The 24,870-nt window shown below is 47.7% G+C and overlaps 1 protein-coding gene across 2 annotated transcripts in view; it reads left to right on the top strand.

Moving 5' to 3' along the window:
- The window catches only part of CNIH3 (cornichon family AMPA receptor auxiliary protein 3), a 142,689-nt gene extending 118,485 nt beyond the window's left edge, over positions 1 to 24,204 (top strand). For both annotated transcript variants that reach the window (XM_014598022.3, XM_019483127.2), the window contains 2 exons: positions 14,282 to 14,425; positions 17,487 to 24,204. In XM_014598022.3, the coding sequence (XP_014453508.1) occupies positions 14,282 to 14,425; positions 17,487 to 17,514 (172 nt within the window). In that variant the 3' untranslated portion in view covers positions 17,515 to 24,204. The remainder of the gene's footprint in view (positions 1 to 14,281; positions 14,426 to 17,486) is intronic.
- Positions 24,205 to 24,870: the final 666 nt, after the last annotated feature.

Genomic DNA, 24,870 nt, shown 5'->3' with positions numbered 1-24,870 from the left:
TATGCAGCAAGGTGGCTTGATAGGCCGGCTGGGTTTGCAGCTACTGACTTCATAAGGGTTTGCAGTCGTGGAAGTTGACTTAAGATATTCCCAGCTGGTTGAGTAGCTAGTGGGTTGAGGAGGAGACGGAGGGTGATGGCGTTTTCTCCTCCGTAAACCTCCACGCATGCTTCGATGGCATCAAGGGTGGCTGGGACTGTCCCAGGGTTTCTTAGGAACCGGTGAGGCCAGTTGCCTTTTTGCTGGGCTTGCATCAACCCCAACTGATGTAACTCCGGGTTCCAAGAACAATAGGATACCCCTATTATGGCTAGTAGGAGTTCTGCTGTGGCTTTTCCCGACCTGTCGTCGTGCCACGCGTGAGATTTATTCTTGATCTGTCCCGCAACTAGGGACGGGAGTGGAATGTTCCAGTTGTTGTTATTCACTACCAGTTCTAAGTCAGTAGCATGTCCTCCACTCCACGAGGCCTGACGAGTTAGGAAGCTGGCCTCCAAATCCAATAGTTCGGATCCATACTCCACTACGAGACGACCCAGTCAAATGACTAATGTCTTGGTGGGTTTTACTTTTGATTCTTTACATAATTCTTGTAGCTCAGCCCTGTTGCGAGTGCGATAGGTGGTGGTGGTTGCTGCACCCTGCGGGTTGGTTACTTGCTTGGTTATTGCTACAGGGTGAGCGGCTGCTGAAATAGTTACTGTATCTGGTGTGAGGGTCGGATACAATCTCCCGCTCGTTGCCCCCTCCCCGTGGTACGGAGGTGGGGCTGTTGGGAGTGACGTCACCTCAGGGGACGGGCTTGCTGGGTGAAGTCCCACCTGTTCTTCTGTGGCTCCGCCCTTCTTTCCTGTTGTCACAACCCAGTGGTTTTGGTGCCTCGGCACGGTGGAATTTTCCCACCACATGAGAGCCTCTTGCAAAGGTAAAGGCTTTCTGTTGCTGCAGAAAACCCCCAGTGCAAGAGAGTTCCCGCCATTCGGATGTAAATTTGTGTGCCGCTATTGGCCAGTTCTAAATTATGCACACGTGGCGGCTAGTAATTGGCTTGCTGGCCGTTTAAAAATTAGCACGACTTCCTCCCAAGTCGGAGAACTTTGAGCACGCTGCAGAGTGCTTCTGAAGAGATCTGACTCGTGGCTGAGCTAATTGATAGCCTGATCACCTATCAATTCGTCTCCCTGTCGCCGAGCGCAATCCCAGACGTATCCCTTTCCCTGCTGGCCCGATTTGTAGACAGACGTGCTGGCCTGAGCCCTGCCAGCTGGAACAACTAATGTGGTTGTTCAGATGACCGGACCGTTTTCGTCGCAACAGCAAGCGACGTAAGTAAAGTTTTACAACCATAAAGCTTTCTCGGCCTCTCTATTCACCAGCCTGCCCCAACAAACGAGTAATTATTGAATCACCTCGAGTCGGCTTTAGCCGTCCGAAACACCCGGGTCCTCCGGGTGGCTCATTTTTTTCTCGGCGCCATTTTCTGGTGGCAGCGGAGGGTTTTGGTGCGCCGCCATTTCCATAGCAGCTTTGCTGACTGTAGCTAACTGGGTCTCTAAGTTAGCATTTTCACACAGCAGGAGTGACACTGCGCGGAACGGCACGTTAATCATCTTCCCTTTGTCCCACTCGGAGCCTATCCACTCAGTTGTGGTGTGGCCCTCCGCTTCTAAGCTTTTACAAAGCTGGGCGAGCAGTTCTTGGCTGCGCGACTGGGGTGTCAGGGCCGGACAGTTGAACTTGTGGGGGGGTATCCCTTCCCCACCCTCTCGTACGTGTCGAATGCAGCATGCAAACTCTTGTGCGGGGTGCAGATTCGTTGTGCCCACCGCTTTTACTCGGGCCAGGGACAGCGTTTCTAATTCGTCCCGCGGTCGGTACACAACCCCTTTTCTGCTCATAACACACCCGAAAGAGCTTGGGCCCAGTTGGGCGGCCCACTCCTTTCCGACTCCCTCTTCTTCTCTGAGGGAGAAGTAACCGGTGATCACATTTGAACTCCTCCCGCCTGCCTGATGATAGGCAATGTGCGCCCATAGCTCATCCGAGTCGGATGTCAGGCGCTCCCCACTGCACCATGGGCAGTTCTTAACTAGTTCCGACTCCATCGCGTCTTCCCCTGATCCTGTTCATGACGCCATGTGGCGGTCGAGTGGCAGGCCAAGGCTATGGCCAGTAGCCCCGAAATGGCAGGCGGGTACTTTTGACCGATGGAGCGGAATTAGGCACTGAAGTGTATTGGTTGAACAAAGAGATTATTTACTTACGCCGTCGGTGTACACAGCGCAGGAAGAAGAACTGACTTAGATTACAGTTGCAAACCGAACAAGACGAAAGCTTTCTGAGAACGAAATGAGATGTCCGTGAACGGCTTAACGAGCATGCAGAGCAGGGGATACATCAATAGGTCGGTGATGGGGAATCACTGGTGGGTGATCAGTCCGCCAGGTTTACTCCGAGATGTGCAGAGGTCTCCAATGTGGAGAAATATGCGGAGTTCTCCAACTTGGGCGGAAACTGCTTTAACTTTTATATGACTAACAAGCCAATTGCGAGTCACCAAATATGAATAATTTAGAACTGACCAATGGTGGTGTGCGTGTTTGCATAAAGTTGGCGGGAACTTTTTCTAAGCTGTAATTTTCCATTACTGTGGCATATAGTTATTGGGTTCTGACGTAGCGGAATTTTCCACCGTGACCTAGACTGCCACCAGCGGAATTTTCCACTGTTCCATAACATTCAGAATGATTGACAGCAGAATGATTGACAGCGGGATGTTCCACTATGGCACATGTATCAAACCAATGGAATTTTCCACTGTGCCATAGGCATACAGCTACTGGGTTCTGACACCTCTCAGTTTGTAGTTTAATTTTTTTAAATAACATCCAGCATTAAAAGATATATTTTCATTAAATTTTAGGGGGAAAAGGAATATATTTGGTATTTTCAATAGAAGTCTACTTTCTAAGTTAGTGAAACATTTCTATTAAATGTTGGAGCACAAATGCTACAGCACAAAGAGAACTAGGAAAAGAGACAGGCTAGAATCTGAAAATGAAACCAAGCGTGGTGCTAGGCACTTCTTTCATTTTGAATTTTTGGACAGTACCTGTCCCAAAGAGCTTAGTGGTGCTGGGCATGCAACCACCATCCCTGCCCAGGAAAATAGCCCTTTGGTTGGATTTGTTACATATTGATAGGGTTCAATATGAAGGAAGTTCATATTTCTTTTATCTGTGTGAATGGCAAGATTCTCTGATCACCTGTAGCCACTTTATGCTTTTTTGCCAGCACAGGAGGTCCAGATTCTGACTGTACCTGTCCAGGGGAAAATTTACCTTTTGGAAGGGAGTTCTCTTTAGTGTAAAGCTGGTAGGGGAGGCAGAGCTGTCTCCTCTATCCCAACATGGTAGGAATGGGATGCTTTGCAGTGCATCTCCTCTAATCCCATTGCCTCACTACTTAAGGTCACAGAGGGACCTCAAGAATCAGTCATATTAATTAGAGTTTCTCTTCAGCAGTTCTGATTGATCCTGGAGTTGCACAGTGCAGGCTCAGAGAACTGAAACTTTCTCCCTGAGAGCTTGGCTTACATCTCTCCCTAGAGAAAAATCAACCCCTTATTCAGTGGAGTAGCAAAACAGCTGGGTATCCAGGGCAAAGGAGCAACAGCAACTCTTGGTTGCTGCTGCGCTCCTGGTGTGATGGTATGACTGCTGGAGCCAGCCATTCTTTCCCCATGTTCCCCCACCCACCAAAGTTGGCACCATAATTGGTCACCACTCCCTAGTTATGCCACTGCCCCTATCTGTTATGAAGATGGGCAGTGGTCTTTGGTTTCCATAGCTGTCAGTCTGGCACTTCCAATAGCACTATATCCACGTAACATTTTAAAAAGATAGATGTGACTTTTGTCTGTCAGGATCTTCTTGTCACCAGAGGTTACATATAACTGTAGAGAATCAATGCCTTATAATATTGTGAAGAATAGTATTGTAATGAGGGAGGTAATTAGGAAAGCCTTAGATAGGAACAAGAGTATTAGTTATTTCCATATTTTCTGCAAAAGCTCAGTAGCAATGAAGAGTGAAACAGAACACGGTATTATCCAGAGTTTAGAGTGACAGTGTAATTCTCAAAAGCTTAATGAAGTGGAGCTGTGAATGTGTTTTCTTTCTGGTGATTCTAAAAAAGCAAAAGCCATTAGTATTTTCAACACCATTTAGGCAGAGGGTAATACCCAGAGTGTGACAATAACAGGTGCCTGACAAGCACAAAATTATGTTTAGTGCACAAGACAAAATGTTACTCTAACATGCTGAATGTTTACGGTCACACCTGGAGGAAAGTACGGTTGATCTTTTTTGTTTTTGTGGAGATGACTGTGTATGCATGTGACTACAAATCTAATTAGGATGGGACCAATTACAAGAAGTGCTTTAAAAATGTGTCATGGGTACCCCTATATGCAGCCAATATTTTTAGGGGGCATTATTTACCACACACAGATATTTCCCTGAATTGGATTTATTCCTGTTGTGTTGCTTCTCCATTTACGGCTAATGTTAAGCTGTGTCCAGTATTAACATTTTTGTTTATATGAACCATGTTTTAATGAATGCATTTTTGTATTTGAATATTTTGACTTAAGACAGGCAGTGAGTTAATTGATAAACCAAGTGTCAGAAATTGGCTGGGCCTGATGATCTTACAAGGTCCCTTCCAGCCCTAACACCTATGAAACCAAATGTCTATGAAATATTCCTCACCAAACAGGAGCTATTTGCACCTCAGAGACACCCTGGCTTGCAGGGAAGAAGCCAGTCTCTGAAATAAGTATTCACATCAAACAATGGCTTTAATAGATGTCAGAGGGGTATGCCTCAGTTTCCTCAGACAAAGACTAAAGTGCTTTCCAAAAGGAAATCTTATACTGAGAGGGGTCATCTCACCCTCTTGAATACAGACAGCTAAGGGAAATCTGATTAAGGGTTTATAATAATTGTGCTGTCTTCCTGGAATATAATTTTGAGTAGGAAGAAATCTAAGTTTTCAGACAGATGCTTATCCATGGAAAGTAAACATCTGCATAATGAATATGCTCCTGGATAATTGAATAGAGAAATAAAGACAGGGAGATAATGCTAAAGTATTTAAGAATGGCTTTTGAGGAAAAAGAATGTCTAGGAAATCCCCATGCGGGGAAATTCCTATCCCCAGCTGTAAGGGCTAGTAATCTGGAAGAACTAGTGGAGGGAACTGGTAAGTGCTGGATACAGAGGCTGACTCAAAAATTGCTTCTAATTAGAGTAACAGGGCAAGATTGTCCTGTTTTAATTTTGCATAATTTCTATATTCATACTTAATATTGCATTTACTTGAATCCAAGACAAGGTTTTCCCCTCCATTCAGTACAGGGGCAAAAAGCTCCTCATCTTGGATTTGAGTATAAGGTGGAAGGGAGGGTCACATGGCTGCTGTAGCTCCTGGGTTGGGGCCAGAGTCAGAACCCCAGCATCAGCCTGCCAACCCTCTCCCCCATCCCCACCACTCCAGGGCTCTGGTTCATGGCTAGGCAGAGGCTGGAGCTTCGTTTTGCTCTGTGCCTAGGGGGAATGGAGATGGAGCTGTGTCTGATAGCAAGCAGCATGGGGTGGGGAAACAGGGCCTGGGGGGACAGAAGCTGTAGGGAGGTAGAAGCCATAGGGGGCAGAGGCTGCAGCGGGGGAGGTGGGGGCAGAGACTGTAGGTGGCAGAAGCTGTGGGGAGCAGGCAGCAGGGGGCACAGGTGCCATGGGGGGCAGACTAGTGGGGGCGAGTGGGAGGGATAGGGGGCAAGGGGGCTGCATGTCCCAACCAACCACCTGCCTCTTCACTGCATGCCCCCCTGCCACTGCTTTTTGTGTTGAATTAATGTTAAGGTGCATACACTTAGGAATTACATATCAGGTAATAAGCAGTAACACTAGGGTTACCATATGTCCTAGTTTTTCCGGACAGGCCTCTTTTTTGGTCCTCTGCCCTCTATCCGGATGGGTTTTTTAAATGCAAGCAAATGTCCAGGATTTTGTTCTGCCTCTGCTTTTTTCCCTGCATTTCCAGCTTGCCCAAGCAAGGAGCTGCTTGGGGCTGGGGGCAGCAAGGAAAGATGATTGGAGGCTGGGGCATCATGTACTCTGTGTGTAGCCCCTGGCAGCTACAGACAGGTAAAAGAGATAGAGAGAGGGAGTGTTTGTGTGTGCATGTGCTGTGTGGGCAGCAGGGCTGGGAGGGGAGGGGGCTGCAGGTAAGAAGTGAGGGGCACCAGCATAGTCAGGGGGGGGCAGGGTACAGTGGGTCAGGAGTGAGAGTTAGCAGCACGGCTAGAGAGACTGTGGCTTGGGAGTGAGGGGCAGGGGTAGGGCACAGACATATACCCCTTCTCCTGCCCCCCTCACCCTCTTTTCCCCTTCCCCCTCACAAGTGTCCTCTTTTTTTAAATTGGAAATATAGTAACCCTAAGTAACACTATGGTGAATTCATGCAAGAACAAGTAACAGGTAGTGAGCACTCCATTGTGGCACATATACTCAAGAGACCCTAAACTCTCCCATACCTCTGAAGGTGCTCCAAACCAGCTTTTGATCCTGAGAGTGCTCAGTTGCCATCTGCACATGCTTCCATGTCTAAATCTTGCTGCTACAATCTGTAGTCCCAGCTCTGCCACTCCTCTGAGATCTCTGGCCGCACATTTTCCTCTGCCTGTGGCTGGCGTGCGAGGATGTGATTTTGGGGAGGACTCAGGAGTTGGCGTGCATGAAGGTGGCTCTGTGGCTGAGTCATTGTCACACAGGAGCTTAATCAGCTCTTCCTTCTTTAGCCCTTTCTTCACATGAAGGCCTCTCTTTTGCCAGCTCTTTCAAGTCGGCCACCGTCATGTGGTCATACTTATCAGCCATCCTAGCTATTTACACTGTCCAGTCGACCCGATACTGTATTGATAATTGTTTGCTCAAGGGTTTTCAGTGACTCTATTCCTTTTCCCAAATTATGCCTCTAATACAGCAGGGTATTCGGATCCCACCACTACCACCACATGTGGCGGGCCGGTAGGGGGAGCTCCTGCGTTAAGCCTCCCACCTCACTATGCCTGTCCACCTTCCAGACTCCACGTGTCCCTCCAGGGGCGCCTAAACCCTGGTAGATCCCCCTTTCGAGCCCCACCACAGAGTCTGGGGGTAATGTGTACTACCACCACCCCGAGAAGGGACTGTCTGGGTCTTGTGTCCTTGGGGAAACACAGGTCTAATAGTCCTATGGGTACTCGACCCAATACAAGAACTTGGGGCACTTCCCCAAGTCAAGGGCCAAAAAGGATAGTCTCCCTTAGTCCGCAGACCCAAGGGGCCTCCTAGGCATAATTAAACCTACCCCTCAATAAGTCTCCTACACCAGTCACAAAGGAGAACTTTATTGGTTACAGAGGGTAGGGTTAGAATAGGGTACAGAGTAGAGCAATATCAGAGAAATCCTATAGAACAAACTACTGTGTCTGGGGTAGCCTTTGATCTCGCATCTGAGTTACTGCAAGCTATATATCTAGTTGGATCTCAGTTAGCTTACTCACAAGTGTCATCCAGAGGCTGTTGGAGATTCCTTCTGGAGGCAAGCAGTTCCTTGATCATGAGTTTTGGGAGATAGAGCAACTTTCAGATGGTACAGCTCTTCTTTGTTCCTGAGTATCCCTCATGGCTGCTGCCCCCTCCTCCTGGGCAGCCCTTAACTTCTATAGCCCTTGTGACCTCATTTACCTGGTCCAATGGAGGCCAGAACCTGTTGGCTGTGAGCCAACCAGTTTGAAATACATCACTAGTTGCCGGGCAGACTCTAGCCCACCAGGAAGGAAGCCCCTCACCCAGATATGTGATGCCAGTCACATAGGCAGAAAGAGCAGGTTTCCCCCCTCCCTCAGGAATGTATCCAGCTCAGGTTACTAAAAGAGATAGGGTAAGGATGTGTCTCTCTGCTGGACCCATCCTTATCAAAATGTCACAGAGCAGAGACTTTGGAGAGAGACCAAGGTGGCTCTCTCTCTGTCTCCCTGCCCCCAGTGTCTCTGGGGGTTGAAGTCTACATGCATTCAGCACAGCTCTGCATGATTGTTCCCCCATGGACTCCTGGGAGTTGTTATCCAAATCCAGTCAGCAGGCCTGCTCACACATTTACATTACAGTGCATTACATTCAGGTTACACAGAGTGCATCCACATGAGACACGTTACTGCACATCAGTGTAGTTTACTGCGCAGTAACAAGCCCTAATCCCTCTTAAATTTGCTACTTGCAAATGCAAGTAGCAAATTTAAGTGGGATTAGTTACTGTGCAGTAATGCATGTGTAGATGCAACCCAGGAGCAAGTTTGCTCCTGGGTCTGCCCAGCCATTAGGGGGCTGGCCTCAGGGCTGCAGACTAGGAGCCTCTCCTGCCCCAAGGCTAGGCTGCCTCTATGTCAGCCCCTGTCTACAGGCTTTTAAAGCCTGCAAATATTTTGAGACCTGGGGCACACAGACAGGGAGCCTGAAAGCACTCCAGGCCCCTGTGTCCCCTTGGGCAGGCCACAGTCTAGCTGTGCCTTCCTGTCAGCACCCCAGCATTGCTACCTGGCACTGCACTGCCACGCAGCTGCCAGGACAGTGCTGTGCAGGCCAGCAGGGTGACACAGGTTGCTGCAGCCTCTGGCCATGCCTGTCAGCCCCCAGGGCTACCTGCAGGCAGTTTCTGGCCCAGAGGGCCAGTGCCCCCTGCCTGCAGGACACCCCCAGCAGCTTGCCCTATGCTTGCAGGTTCTGTGGGGCATTGCCTCTGCTGTGCGGCTGCTAGTCCTGTGCTGTGGCCCTGTGTTGGGTACTTCAGTCAGCTGCCCAGGCCTGGCAGCACCAGGACAGGTGCACAGGGGCCCAGAAAGCCAGCATGGGACCCATAATGGCCTCATCCTCCTCACCCAGGCCCATATGTCCTTGCGCATGCCTGTGCCCTCCACCCGGGGCCCCAACTGGACCAAGGAAGAAACTGGTGACCTTATGGCTCTGTGGGGCAGGGCAGAAGTGCAGCACTAGTTTGAGTGGGGTGGGTGCTCCAGCACTCACATATATGGGGCGCTGTCAGGTTGGATGTGGGTGCGTGGCCACGACCGATCAGCACAGCAGTGCTGCATAAAGATCAAGGCCTTGTGGACACAGTGGGTCTCCATGACCAACCACAATCATTGGTCCAGCCATGCCTATAAGTCCATGCCTTTGATGTGGCAACTGGACACCATTCTTGCACCCCAGGACCCAGGCTTCAGGTGTTATTTTTAGCAGCATGGGCAGCATGTCCAAGCCCCTGTGCCCACTGTGCTCTCCCAGCCCTGCCCCAGCCTGGTACCTCCAGTGACATATCACTAGAGGAGGGCCCCTTGGGTGCCCAGCATCCCATCCTGCTGAGTTCCCCAGCTACAGTTTCCACCAGCAACTCAGGGAGCCCTGGTCAGTAGCTACCTTGCAGGTCCGCAGCCCCAGGCCCAGCTATGAGGTGCAGCTGGCCACGACTTCGCTGGCTGCCACCAGTGCCTGCTTCTTCCCAGGGTGGGGCCCTGGCCAGGCACCTGCACACCATGCCCCTCCATCCAAGGACACTGCCTGGAGCCAAATACTGTTGCAGGCAGCCAGGTCCAAGTGGAGCAGCCAGCCAAGGCCATGTGGTCAGGACTGAGCTGGAGGGAGGGCCCTTCTCCCACCCTTGCCCCCTTTCTCTGCCCAGCCCACCCACACTTCCCTGGCCCCAGGTTCCTCCCCACAGAGCACAGGGAGATATAAGACAGCACAGAACTTTATTGAGCACCCCATGTTCCCGCAGCTAGGTGGCCACAGGCCTCTCACCAAGGAACATGTTGAAGCCAGCGGTGATGTCCTCCCTGCAGTTGCATGATGAGGAGAGGCTGCCCCTGGCAGTCAGGATGCAGCCTCAGGGTTGCCGCTGCCCACAGCTGGGGCCCTGCGGATGCACCAGCTTCACCGAAGGAAAACTCAGGACAGGACTCTCCACTTGGAGCAGCTGGTGGTGACATTATGGGACCAGCTGGAGGACCCATGGGCCTGGCAGGCAGAGGGTGTCACCCACGAGGAGGCGAGGGACTGGCATGAGGACGTGCAGGACTGGGCAGACTGGGAGTTCTGGGCTGAGCTCCTGGCCCTGGCGTGCAAGCAGCTCCAGGTGCTGCAGGAGTAGAATGCCATTCTGGGCCAGGCAATGCAGGCCATGGATGATGACCATAAGGTGCTGGACACTGTTCTAGCCCTGGCAGTCATGTTCATGCCACTTGCTGCCCAGCCCCTGACCCCAGCCCTACCTGCCCCCTGACAGCTTCCCACTGCCCTGCAGCAGGTTCCAACCTAGGCCTGGAAGGAGGTCCTTTGCTGCCTTCAGCCACCAGGGGTCCCAGGCCTGACTCCTGCCCCAGGTCTGGCACCATCCAGTGTGCCCACCTAGGCCCGGCCTCACCTCTCATCCCAGTTCCATGCAGGCATGGAACCGGAGCTGCCTGCAGTGGTGCCAAGACCACACTCTGGCCCTGTTGGGCCTGTATTGCACCTGCCAGAGCAGGAGCTGCCTGCACCAGGAAAGTGTTGTTCACTGTCACTCCTTCTGGTGAATGTGCAGCTCTCCTGAGGCCTTGCCGGGCGGGCCCACCACTGCTGCCTCAGGTGGTAGTCCCTCTGTGCACCATGCCTTCTCTAGCCAGGCCTCTTGGAAGAGCTCCTCCCAGATCTTGCAGATGTTATGCAGCACACAGGCTGCAATGATGACCCTGGGGAGGTTGTCAAACTCGAGATGGGGGTGAGGGTGCACCATCATCCTTTGAGGTGTCTGAAGGCTCACTCCCCCAGGGTGCAGGCCTGGCCCAGGCAATGGTTGAAGTGAGCCTTGCAGGGGTCCAGGTGGCTGGTGTAGTGCCACATGAGCCAGGGCAGGAGCAGGTAGGTGGGGTCCCCAGTGAGGAGGGGCGGGATGGCCACAGCACCCAGCTGCAGGTCTGACACCCCCTGTGCAAAGTGTCTGATCTGAAACAGGGCTGGCAGGGTGGAGTTCCAGAACACGTGTGCATTGTGGGCACTGCCCACCCAACCAGTGCTCACATGTGTGAAAGCCCCATGGTGGTCCATGACAGCCTGGAGCACCACCGAGTGTAAGCTCCTGTGGCTGTAGTAGGGTCAGTCCCCATGGGGAGGGCAGATAACGGGGATGTGGGTCCCACTACCACTGTCAGGAGGTCATGCACACGGAGCATGGTATCCGCTGGCACAGTGGTTCCCAAACTCCGACAGATTGTGCACCACCAATTTAAAATGATACAACCTTAAGAATCACAAGCAAATTTTTGACATATAAAGTAATTATAATAAATCTGTTAATGTGTACCACTGACAAGTGGTCTGTGTACTACTGGTGATACCCATACCACAGATTGGGAACCACTGCCCTAGCACATTGTGGAGGGTGCTGCACACCTCCAGGATGGCCTCCTTGATGGTGGTCTTGCCTATGCCAAAAAGGTGTCCGACGTACCACAGGCTGGCAGGCATGGCCAGTTTGAGCAGAGAGAGGGCCATCTGGGTGTCCATGCAGAGGGGCGGCCTCATGCTGGTGTCCTGCCACTCCAGGTGTGGCCAGAGCTGCTCCACGAGATTGCAGAAGGTGGGCCAGATCATGAGGATAGTCTCCAGCCATTGCTCATCATCCCAGGTGCCTACACTGCTCATTGACCTGGCTGGCCTGGTGGCCCCAGAGGTAGCAGGGTTGGAGGCCTAGGAGGGTGACAGTGGCCCCAGTGGTGGCATCCCTAAGCCTCTTGTCAGCATCCCTGCTGGCAAGAGCTGTGTGGTGGCAACCCTGGGATGCTGTGCTGCAGTGAACTGGGTAGGCCCAAATGGCTGTGCGCCAAGCAGCAGTTGGTGCAGTGGGCCAGCAGGGCTAGCATGGCAGCCAGCAGGAGCTCAGGGTGCTGGTCATTGCTATTAGGGGCAGGGGCTGGAGCAACCATAGCAGGGGGAGGCAGAGTGGGCAAGGAGAGAGCTGACGTGTGCTGCCTCTGTGCTGGGTATGCTGATCCTGGGGAGGAAAGTGGCTGGCCATAGAGTAGAGCAGGGCTGGCTTTTAAAGATAGCTGCCGGGTGCTAGCAGCTGTAGCTGGAGCCTAGAGCTGCCCCTGGTGGCAGCAAGTGCCCATTACAGAGCTGCAGGAAACTTAGTACAAAGAACAGCAAATCTGCACCCTAATCGCTGCATGTGTAGACACTTACCCAAAAGCGCTTACTCCACAGTAGGTTACACCAGTGGAATTTTAGGCCAGATCAAATGCACATATAGACGCGCCCACTGTATATTACATGGTGTTCCATACATTACAGATTGTTCGTGGAGAGAGTGTTCCAGAGGAATTGGTAATTATAGGCATACTGACTTTATAGGGATGACAGACTTTATTTCTTAGCATAATTTCTGCGGGGAAACTCCTGGAAAGTCCGAGCAGGTGCTCCTCCCAACTCAGCTGCAAGACATGCTATTTTAGGTTGAGATTTTGTCCAGCAGAGGAGTCTGGGGAGCAGGATCTAGTCTGCACCAGAGGACAGCCAGCCAGCCAGAATGTTGAGGAGAGAACCTGGAGCCTCCAGGGCGACACCTCTAGATATCATGACAAAATCTGAGGCATAACTGCCAGGGTCTTTGACCTGGGTAGCAGCAGCAGCAGAGGCTGGGTTGGGCTGGTTGTAGTAATTGCAGCAGCTGAACAGGCATTGGCAGCAGCTGCTGGTTTTTTAGTCTTCTCAAAGTGGGTGCCTGGGGCTGGTGCCCTGGTCATCCACCTGTAATTGCATTACTAGACAAAACGCATAGGAAGGTTTGGGGTGAAACCATGTTTCCAGTGAAGTTGCTTCATCCAGAATTTCACCTCTGTGCAGGAGAGAGGTGGCTGGGGGAGGGAGGGCATACAGCAGCTGTGGCTCCAGCCCCAACACTGGGTTAAGGCCAGAGCCACTGCAGCTACCCGTCCCCGCCATCTCCTCATACTCAGTTCCAAGACAAGGGGCTCCCCCCACCCGCATGTTAAATGGGGAAAAAAATCTTGTCTTGGAATCAAGTAAATATGGTAATAATACTTCACCTAAAGATCATAAATCATTTAACTAAGACTGATCAGATTTTTTTCCTATGAAATAATTCAGATAAAAACTTATTTTTGTCAAGATTGTCTTCAGGTTTTTTAAAGATTCTCTGGAACACAAAATATCTTCACCAAACATTGCCAATTTTCTTTTTTCAGAACAGCCTTTTCCATTTAAAAAAAATGTTTTGACAATAATTTTGATACCTCTGTATTTAACTGACAATTAATTAAGCTGTATAGCCTCCATTTGGACTATGGCAGTATTATTTCCTCTGTACTGATGGATAAATGAACCTATTAATTGATTCAATTACCTGTTGTCATACAGTCAGTCAATGACATAATTGCAGTTAAAATTCCGAAATCTTGACTCCGTGATCATACCACTATGTAACATTTTCACTCACAATATACAGGCGTTACATGTATTAGAACAGGGGTGTCAAACATCAGGCACATGGGCCACCTCTGACCTGTGGAGCCATGCTGCATGGCTTGCTGGGGTACCAATGGGCAAACAGAAGTTGGGGGCATGGCCAGGGTGGAGTTGGGGGCATGGCCAAGGGCAAGTGGCCTGCTGCAGAATACGGGGCCCTAGGGCTATGGTGGATATAGCAATAGGTGGCAGGAGGGTGAGTGAGGACTAATGTAGGCCTGGTTGCTTTCTGGCCATTGCCACTATTGTTGCCCTACCTCCTCAATTGCTGGGCCTGCCACTGCGCCATGCTGGAACCCGTCTTTATAACAGGGGGATAACAACATGGCTGGGCCCCTGGCACACATGGAGGATGCGGTGACTTCTGCCTGCTGCCCCACTGTCAGCACAATTGCACAGCGGTTTCCCAGGGTAGCTGCCCTGGTCACACTGCCCTAGTTATGCCACTGCTATCTAAGATTGGTATCCTGATATGAACGATACCCCCCTGGTGCTTCAAAGAGATATTGAGAACCTTCATGTGTATACTGTTATGTCACGACAAAAGATTTCTTCTTGATTCCAGCTGGTGATCAAAGGTCTGAGGGCTTGTAACCTGTATACGTTTATCTAGAATGTTATAATGTCACTTCAGATGTCTTCTCCTGCTCTTTCAGGTATTTCCATTGCCCGGCGGACAGTTCAGAGCTAGCATACGATCCCCCTGCAGTCATGAATGCAGACACCTTGAGTTATTGTCAGAAAGAGGCCTGGTGTAAACTAGCTTTCTATCTCCTTTCATTCTTCTACTATCTTTACTGGTAAGTTTGATCATTCCCATGAGGAAGGAGAGAGTTATTTTTCATGTAAAAAGTTAAAACATGCCCTAAGGATCAAACAGAACTGGCAGACCTGTACCCTTCATCTCAAGTAACCACTTTTAAGCTCTGCTTCAGGAAAACATGTCTATTCAAAATCAGAACAGCTAAGGAAAATCTGATTAAGGGTTTATAATAATGTTGTTGTCTTCCTGGAATATAATTTTGCATAGGAAGAAACCAGTCCTAATGTATCTGCTTAAGTTCCAGGGAAATTGTCTGACTTGAATGCTAAGCATGTACTTAAAGTGCTTTTATGAATCAGTATCTCAATGCAGCCCCAAGATTTCCAATTCAGTTTTATTTAGCCTCCAATTAAAGACTTATCTCCACCAAGAAACTAACTTTTTCTAGTCATTTGGATACTTTTCTTCAGATGATATAAAATGACAACTATGCTATAGGAAACAAAAAATAGTTCCACTGCTAGTAATGTCCAATTGAGGATCAAATTCTGCCCTGTGATGTGTAAATTGATTCATATGTGACACTCAAAACAACACTGGAAATGGGCCCAGTTGCTTTCATTGCCCTAGAACAGTTGGCAAAGTTGCCTTCAGGCTATGGTCTGCAGCACCAAGGTACACTTGGCAGTACATTTCAGTACATGGACTACCCTTCCACCATGATACAGAAATATAGAAAAAAGAGTTTGAAAGGAACATAGGAGATTACCTATCCAACCCCCTCACTCACAGCTGGATCATTCCTGCCTTAACCATTTCACCCATTCACTGGTTTCACCTGCTCTTAAAAATATTCAATGTGGGAGACTCCACAATCCTTCTAGGCAGAGGTATAGCAAGCTCTTTTAGTGTACTGGGCAGAGCTGGGATGGGGCCAGAGGCATACCCACTAGGGTTTGTGCCTTGGGCAGCTGTGGACCCCAGGTGATGTCCAGGACCCAGAAGGTGAAGGTGAGAGGACTCTCACATTCTGGCAGCTGCAGGCTTCAGCTGTGCAGAGAGAGAGAAGGACATAAAGGATAGAGCTAGGGCAGCGCTAGCATCCTAGCAACTACAGGAGAAGGTATCCCTGAGCCAAGGTGTTAAGCCACTTGCCCTGCCTCTCCCATAGGTGCTGCAAAATGCTATTCTGAGCAAAGAAATAAAACCCCTAATTTGGTGCTTTTCTGTCTTCACCCACTGCTTCTTGTCTGTGACTGCCTGAGTAGCATCATAGTTATTCTGGCAGTCTCCTGCCTCTGTTCCAGTGCTCCCCCTTAATAAATGCTTGGGGCTCATGCCCCCCCCCCCCCCAATTCCTAGTTACACTAGTGATTCTAAGGAATCTATTTCAGAGCTTAACCAGTGCCAGACACACCTGGCACAGTGTTTCTAGTGCCAGACATACAGGTCTGGTCCAAAGCCTGCTCTAGGTCAGTGGAAAGACTCCAAGTTGACAGATGCACTCACTTTATCCAATACTTTCTTTATTGTCATGTGCACTAAGTAAATTGCTGCAAGGACTAGGCAGGGATCACATCTAATTAAAAAGACTCTTGCATCTTTGCATTTTTGCTGGTATGGACCATATCATTACATTATAAAGCAGTTCACTAACTCAAACTCAGGCTTTTAACTTTAAACAAAAGTGTTGTTTCATGTTAGCATTCCCCCAGATGTCTTCCCATAATTGCAATTGTATTGAATATTTCTTATCCAAACACTGTGGTATGGTGTAGTGCTTTGTAAAGTGTGGCTTGTACACTGCAGTGGAGGAATGAAGGTCCCCTCAGCTGGCAATGATGATAATGTAATGTCTGTGGAGATTCAATTTGGGTATGATTATTACGAGTAAAATTGTGGCTGACTAGGTATAGGAAGTGTGGGAAGTATGGGGAGAGTATGAAAGTATAGGAAGGTACAATAGCTCAGACCCACAGGAGTATTTTGGTGCCAAACAGAAGCATAGCAGGGCACTAGTCTATACCCAGGGCAACTATGATGCACCGGGCAGCATTGGCCATCATGGTGCTGATTATGGTGGCACCTCTTTTTGTGTCCCCTGATAAAAGCAGTGCCAAGGACTGCTGCCTCAAGCCCCTTCCTCTTCCCCCTCAGTTATGCTACTGGTTCCAAACTACCTTACGTATGGTAAGGCATACCATACGTACCTCATTCCCATAGAAGTCAATAGGAGTCAGACAGGCACCTACCTCTGTGGGTCAGGCAGTGTGAAGAGCAGGGATAATATTAAACTAGTGCTTCTGGCAGTGCTAACTATCCTGAGAAAAGCAAGATGAGTCAAAGGCCAGTGAAGGGGGGACAATATTTTTTCTATCCCCATCTCTTTGGCCAGCAGACCCTGACAGAGTCACTTAGATACAAGAGTTCAAAAGCCCTCCTGAGGCCATCTTGATGGTCAATTCCATCATTCCCTCTACTCCTCTCATCCTAGAAACTCAAAGCCACAGTCTGCCCTAAGTGATCTAGTAAGAACTGCAGAATTCTGCATACCAACCCTTTTGCGCTATCAGAAATAGGCAAACCATAAAACAGGACCCTGGCAATATAATATGATTTCATAATTATAAAGAGTTAAACTTAGTATGTATGGATTATTTCCAACTTATCTCTTTATCATTGCATAAAAATGTTTATTCCTATGGAAAGAAAATTTACATAGTTTTAGTAGAAACTCTTGTCTTTGCCTCAGAGAGTAGTTTTAAAGATCAGCCAAGCAAATGTAGAATAATTTTGTTCCTGTTCTTTTCAAACAATGACAGCAGAACACATTTTATTAAACTCATACACAGCTTGTGGCATGATGGTAAATGGCTAATGAATTTGTTAAATCTCAAGTGCTTTCTGATAATCATCTTGAATGCATCATAATTCAATTGCTATAGAGAATGGAAGGACTGAGAGCCACAATAACAAAAGAAGGCTTAGGCCATTAGAGTCAGACTTGAGAAATGGAGGGTAAAGGGTTATAAAAATTAAAGTGCTCTGCAGGCTTAAAAAAGATACTTTCATATTGTCTCTTTCTCTTTTACATTCAGCATGATCTATGCTTTGGTGAGCTCTTAACTCAAAGACCATCATTAAAGACTGAGAACAACAAAGGACACAGAGCAAAGACAAGTCAACTTTCAATGATGCTTGGTAAAAAAAAAAAAAAAAAACCAGCAGGAAAAGAAGGCTTTTAACCCAATCAGTAGTACTGTATGTGAAAGACATACACAGCAAGAACAATGACCAGCTGAAGAACTGGAATATTTTGGAGAGTGAGCTGAGCAAACTGTGTTTATCTTGTCTTTCTTGGTATTTTATGGTCTGTGGTTTCAAAAACCCATGCAAAACAATGATGAAATTTAAGGGGATGAAGTAAAAAACTGTCTTCATCTGATGGGGGGATACTGCACAGTAAATTTGGTTTACTGCAGACTCCAAGCTCTGCTGTTTCACAAGGACTTTCTTGCTCAATAACCATTCTGTTCTGAGAGAATGGGGGGCCGGAGGGCACATTCCACAGAAATGGTGGCTAAGGATGCTGCTAAAAGATGTGTTTAATACACATTATGAACACTAGTTGGAATTCATGACAATAGTCCACGGATGGTCATGTGACTAAGGAAAAAGGGACATTGTATCTTGCTAGTTAAGTGACTTTAATGTTTTTTTCCAGACATGGCTAAAGAAAAAAACAAGAATTTGCCACTGTAATGCAGTATTTTTGAATGATATGCCATTCCTGTAATTGAATATCCAGTAGTATATTTTTAATATTCTATCTGTTACACACCAATTTATGTATGACTGAATTACATCTCTGAATACATATGGCTTGACCCAATTACGTCAAGATTTTAGTAGCATGGTATTCCTCCTACTGGGGATAAAACTGGTGAAAAACCCATATATTAGGGAATGGTGTAATATGAACATTTTGGACACCAAAATGGTGTATACAAAATGTTGTACCTCTGAAGGACTAAATGATTTTAGTCTGTGATTTTTGTCATGCTGCTTCCTTTGGTTGTCCAATTTCATCTGAAATTAACAGCTTGTGTTTCTTGTCTTACATACCAGGTGGGTGTCTGTCCTCATAGAATTTAATTGCAAAGGTTTTGACTTTATCTTACAATTACATAGGTTGATATAGATGAACTGTGCATGTTTCATATGTCCATACATGTAGACTTGCACAATCCAGCTATATATATATATATATTAAATTAACCTGTTTCATTCCAAAGCTGTCAATTTGGGGGTGGACTTCTGCAGAGTACTTTACATAGTTGTGTGTGTTTATGTTTGTTTTTATTTTTAACTTTTCATCTTTGCAGTGAAAAATAATGCTATTCTAATGGTAATATCTATTTCCAAAGAAATAGATAGCAAGCCTAGATTCTGTGTTTTTAGGAGCCCTTCTGTCCAGTGTAATTCATAAACCCAGGTTATGTGATTAAGCTCCCCTACACAATGCATGGAGAGAAGTATATGCTGTAAAGTGAGATTCACAGAGGCCAGCAAACTGAGCAGGTGCTGATAAGCTAGCCAGCAAGACAGGCCCAGGGAGGGGGCAGGGGCTAAAGTCCCACTGCTCAAAGAGAATTAGGCATCCTTTTCCACCGGGATTCCCACACAGAAGAGGGAGTTGAACCCAGGTCTCCTACACCCCTGATAAGTGCTCCAAACCCTGGGCTACAGCATATAAACAGGATACTGTTACTACCACCTCCTGGCACTCTTTTATTTTGACTAGAGTTGAGTAGAGCTATTCCTACTGGATTGAGCGCCCCATGTAAAGTAGGAAGGGGGATGCCTAATTTGTAAATCGTGTCAAGGTTTAATTATGAGCTAGGCACCTAATTGCTCAGTGGTGTCACAGTATTAATAGTCAGCAGTATATATTTTGGGACCTACAGTGTTAGGCAGCAGCTGAGCAAGGGTTTTATGAATTCAGTAATGCCTGAAGGCTGGAGTGAGGCATCTAAAAAGGCATTTGGCATCCGAGTCTCCCTTGTCAATGTAGCTCCAATTCACTACAGGGAGTTAGTACTGAAAGGGACCTCTTGGATCACTAAGTTCAGCCCCCTGCTATTGTGAACATTTTATAATTCTGTTCATAAACTTATCAAGTTCCCTCTTAAAACTGGTTTGTTTGACCACGCCACTCCTAATGGAAGGCTGTTCTAGATTCACACTCTCCTGATGATTAGCAACCTTCTGATTTTTGGCATGAATTTACTCATGGCCAATTTATAGCGATTTATTCTTAGAAATCGTAGAAAAATAGTACTGGAAGGGATCTTGGGAGGCAATCTAATCCAAACTCTTGCGCATAGTGGAATCGTCCCTGTTTAAACCATTCTAGTCAAATATTTATCTATCATGCTCTTAAAAACTTCCAGGGATGAGGATTCTACAGTTTTTCTAGGTAATCTATTCCACTGTTTAACTACCCTCTTAATTAGCAAGGTTCTTCCTCATACCCAATATAAATTTCATGTGATGACATTTAAGATCATTATTTTTTTACCTGCACCCTATAGTCACAAAAAATAACTTGTCACAGTCCTCTTTATAACCACTCTTCAGGTCATTTGAAGATCGTTATCAAATCCCTCTTCAGAATTCTTTTCTCCAGAGTTATGCTATATTTACTTACATACCACACACACCTCTCCCCACAGAATCAGCCCTCCAAGATTGGGGTGCATGACTTAAGTGAGGAAACTGATTTATTTAATTGGACTAGAAGGTGGGAGGTGCTGTGTTCTAATGGCTGCCACTTTTTTAGCCACTGTTTCCAGAGCACTGTAGCTTGTGCTTAAAGCAGCAACTGAGCTGGCTCAGGGCAAATGAGTTGCTGCATGCAATCTGTAATATCTTGATGAGGCTTGTGATGTGGAAACAATACTTAATTATTTACAGGAATATATATAAAAGCTATTTACAGTAAAGAAGTAACAATCTTGCTACTGCCTTTGCAAGGCTCTAGGGCCTAACTTCGTTGAAGTCCTGCCATACTGGCAAGCTTGTGCTGTCTCTATCATAGAATCAGTTGCGACTCTTGGAATTTTTTTTTCAACAATGTGTGTGCTTTATTTGGGGGTACGTGGTATGCAAGAAAATATGGTAATCCCTGTTCTTTCCACCTTCTCTTGCAAGTCATGTTTCCTAGGTCTCCAGTCAGTTTTGTTGCTCTCTCCTGGACCTCCTAATTTGTTCATGTCTTTCTAAGACATGAACTTCTTTGAAGTGTGGTGCCCAAAATGGGACTGTAACAAGGTACATGGCTCAGGGGCTGAAGCTCAGCTTCAGTGGATTAAAGGGTAATAGCCTACCTACCTAGGAGCACTAGGGCAACTGACAGGGGTGATTGGTTGCCCAGGAAGGAAGTTAAAAGCTCCCTGAGAGCTGATGCTGGAGAGAAAGGAAGCTGAAAAGAAAGGCAACACTGAAGCATTGTGGTAAAGCCCTTACCCAGGGTGGTGGATTTCATTGGTATTTTGTTTAGTTTGAGGTAGGAAAGGGAGAAGGGTGGCTCTTGGGCCTGGCTAAAGGAATAACAGCTCACTACATGACATGGTACTTCAGTGCTGCATAGAGTGGAAGAATCACTTCCCATGACTTACATATGGCACTCCTAGTATTCAAATGGCCTTTTCTGCAACAGTAAAATATTGTTGGCTCCTGGATATCTTGGGCACTTATACACATACTTTTCTGTCCCACAACGTGGCAGATATCTGCCGCTTCGGAGCAGACTTGATTAGTTGAGTCTGTTCCTCACGTGAACTAAAGCAAACTGCACTGAACCACATGCAGTTGTATAAGTGGTGAAATATGTGTGAACACACAGAAAATGGAGGCGGTGCACTTTTGAACTAAAGCACCTCCGATGTGTTTTAGTTTAAAAGCACACTGCCACCATTTTCTTAGCGCTGACACACATTTCACCACTTATATGACTGCAAGTGTCACAGCACCAGGCACTTTTCAAAGCGCCCAGTCCTGCAGCACTTGCATGTATAAAAATGCCCCTTATGGTCCACTATAACCTCCAGGTCCTTTCCTGTAATACTGCAGGCTAGCCAGGTGTTCACCTGTCTGTATTTATGCATGTGATTGTTCCATCCTAAGTGCAGGACTTTGCACTCATCCTTATTGAATTTCATTTGATTAATTTCAGATGATTGTTCCAGTTTATCAGGGTCATTTTGAATCCTAAACCTACCCTCAAGGGCAGGGGTTGTCAGCTGGGAATACACGTACCCCTAGGGGTACTTAGGAAGGCTGTAGGGGGTATGTGCGGGTGGATGGATGGGGACAGAATGCACCCTGGGGCGCAGCGGCAGCATCTCCCCTGCACATTCCCATACTTTGCTTCTCACCCAGGGGAAGGGTGGGGCATACTGGATGCTGCTGGCCCCATGCAGCACACCGCAGCGCCTCCCTGCCTCCCACCTCAGCTTGCACTCTGTGCCCGCTCCCAGGAGCAGAGCCAAGGGGGCAAGGGCAGCGGTGCCCCTCTGCAGGCCACACACATGCTGCCTGGCTGGCAGGAGGTGGAGGGAGGCTCACACACCACCACCGCCACTGTCACTGCCCTGCATCGCCTTCTCACAGCCAGTCACACGTGCAGTTTTGCGGGCGGTGCATGATTGACTGGGCACGAGGCCCATCACCAGCCTGCAGAGCTGCATGTGCAATCAGTTTTGAGAAAGCGGCACAGGGTGCAGTGGTGCAGAGCAGTCACTGGCTTTGCCCACTACGTCCGCGTCCCCCCTGTCCAGCCATCTGGGCAGCGCGTGTGCAGCCTGCAGAGGGGCACCACTGCCCTCGCCTCCCACCTCCCACCCAGCCCTGCTCCTAGGAGCAGGCACAGAGACACACTACCCCCCACCTACCCTGCCATTCTCGATCTGGCCCCACCCCACCCCTTCCCCCCACACACACCTGCTGTGGGGGGTGGTATCTGTGTGTGTGTGTGTGTGTGTGTGTGTGTGTGTGTGTGTGTGTTTGTGTCTATGTCTTTGTGTGCATCTATGTGTCTTTCCCCTGCCCGCCTGGTGGTAGCAGGCACATTGCATCACGCAGCTCTTGGTGCAGTGGCAGCAGGGTGCAGAGTCCAGCCTGCAACAGCAGCTGCTTCTGCCCCACACACAGATCTGTGGGGCACCTGCCCCCCCAGGCCTCCACTGGAGTACATGCAGTGGCAGTAGCAGCAGCAGCAGTAATTGCACCCCCTGCCCCACTGAGATGAACTGCTCTTGCGCTCCATCCCACACTCCACTCCGGCTGTACAGCACCTGCCCCAGCCCCACTCCCACCCTCACCATGGGGGCCTCAATCTGCCCCCCCACCCCTTAAAAATGAGAGAAAAATATAAAGGGGTACATGAGGTGAAACCTTGAGGTAGAAGAGGTACACTTGTTAAAAAACATTGAAAACCCCTGCTCAAGGGTGTGTGCAATTCTATTCAGCTTGCTGTCATCTGCACATTTGCTAATTCTGCAGATCAGTTCCATTGCCTAAATCATTGCTGAAAATATTAAACAGTAACTGGACCCAGGACAGACCTCTTGGGGAATCATACTTGATACCTCCTCCCTGTTAGACATTAAACCATCAACAGCTACTCTTGTGTCAACATTGTCTTTTAGGTTAGAAAACACCTTTTTCTCTTTGGTGTTTGCTCCAGATGTATTCACAGAGAGTTGTTTCCTCTCCCAGTCTCCATTTTGCTGGGTTCAATAGGCCAAACTTTTAAAACCTCCTTTTGTAAGAAAACAGACACCATATTCCCTCAATCATCCTAGAAGCCCTTTCCTTCGCTTCTTCCAGTTTGAATCTATTTCCCTTGAACAGGGATGACCAGAATTGTAGACCGCATTCCAGATGATGCCTTACCCTTAACAGTGCCTACAAAGAAAAACATTGACATAAATGTTAATATTGAGCTAAATCCTACAGTTCGTAAGTAGGTCAGATCTCTCAGTTTTCATAATCCTTCCTTACAGGAGTAGCACTGCTGACTTAATCTAGGGTGCAGGATTGGGCCATTAATATCCAAGCAACACCTTTAGTGAAGTCAAAGATAAAACTGTTTGACTATGAAACCAGATCTTGCCCTTCACTGAATTTAATTTGAGCTGCTCAGGAGGTGCCAAGCAGAACAAATGCTTGTGTAAGTAACCAGTCAGTGAATTCATGAGTGAAAGGGGAAGTCTTATGGACCATAGAGCAAGCTACATAAGCCAAACCCCACCCTGCTTGCAGCCCTAAGCAGAAGGTCTGTGCTAGGTGATGGCATATAAAATAAAAGGGATCTGAGGGATGGCAAATGACTCGGAAAAGATATTCAGCCTCTTTCAGGATCTCTCCAAAAAGCAAGCACCACATCACTGTAGAGCAGCTGCATCCACTAAATGGAGATGCTGACACAGTGGCAGGTGTGTTGGAATACTGTATCCATATTTTCAAACATCTATACCAGCTTTTTGCAGTTTTCTTGTAGGGTAGGGTTGTTTCCCTGCAGTTTTGTCAAACAATACAGAAGGTAAAACAGTGTGCTTGTTTTTTTAAAAGTAAAGTTACTTTGTTGTATAATAGAAAGTATCTAATTGCTGTAAACAATCCAGAAACCTAATCTGGATTCCTTTGTATTGTGACAGAGTGGCCTAGCATCTGAACCAGTGTAACCAGAGGTCAGAGGTATGTGCTACAAAGGTCCAAGCACAAAAAATAAAAATACTTCCAAGACCTAAATGATCATTTTCAATGTCTACATTTTTCAGGTTTACTTGTACAGGAGCAATATAGTTGGAGTGAGGGTCAAGAAGATGAGAGATATGGGATGGGATTTGCCTTTAACTTTGCAACAGGCTTGCTGTCTAGTCTTGATCAAACTGCTAGCTAGAGAAGTCACTGAGCACAAGAAGTACTGAATTGCATTGCCCCAGGAGCAGGGCAGGAAACAGATTATGATCCAGAGTCAGAATCCAGTCCCTGCTTCCCCCTTGCACTAAGGAGGAAGAAACCTGTGCTAGCCCTTTTGCTGGTGCTGCTTACTACTCTCTCGGCACTTGCTGGTGCATAAGATGGGCAAAACCAAGACTTCAGCTACTCCCTATCTCTGCTCACCCATTCTTTGCCCATGTGTGTGGGGAGGAGAAAAACAGCTTGGCAGCAATTTTTCTCCCCTTGTACAGGAGTGGTGATGCATGTATACCACAAAGGGCCCCTTATGCCCTTTTAGTCCCCTGAGTAGGCATGTAGCAAGGCACTTAATTAAGACATTAACATTCCTATGCTTCAGTGTCACCATCTTTAAAATAGGGCTCTTAATACATACCTGCTCTCCAAGTACAGGTTCTGTACAGGTGGAAGTATTTCCATATGTATAATGGCATTTTTTTTACCTGCTGAATATGT

The sequence above is a fragment of the Alligator mississippiensis genome, chromosome 1 (genome assembly GCF_030867095.1).
Source record: "Alligator mississippiensis isolate rAllMis1 chromosome 1, rAllMis1, whole genome shotgun sequence".
In the NCBI taxonomy this organism is placed as follows: Eukaryota; Metazoa; Chordata; order Crocodylia; family Alligatoridae; genus Alligator; species Alligator mississippiensis.
Note: the sequence above shows the minus strand (reverse complement) of the source record. Positions and strands in the feature narration are given on the sequence as shown.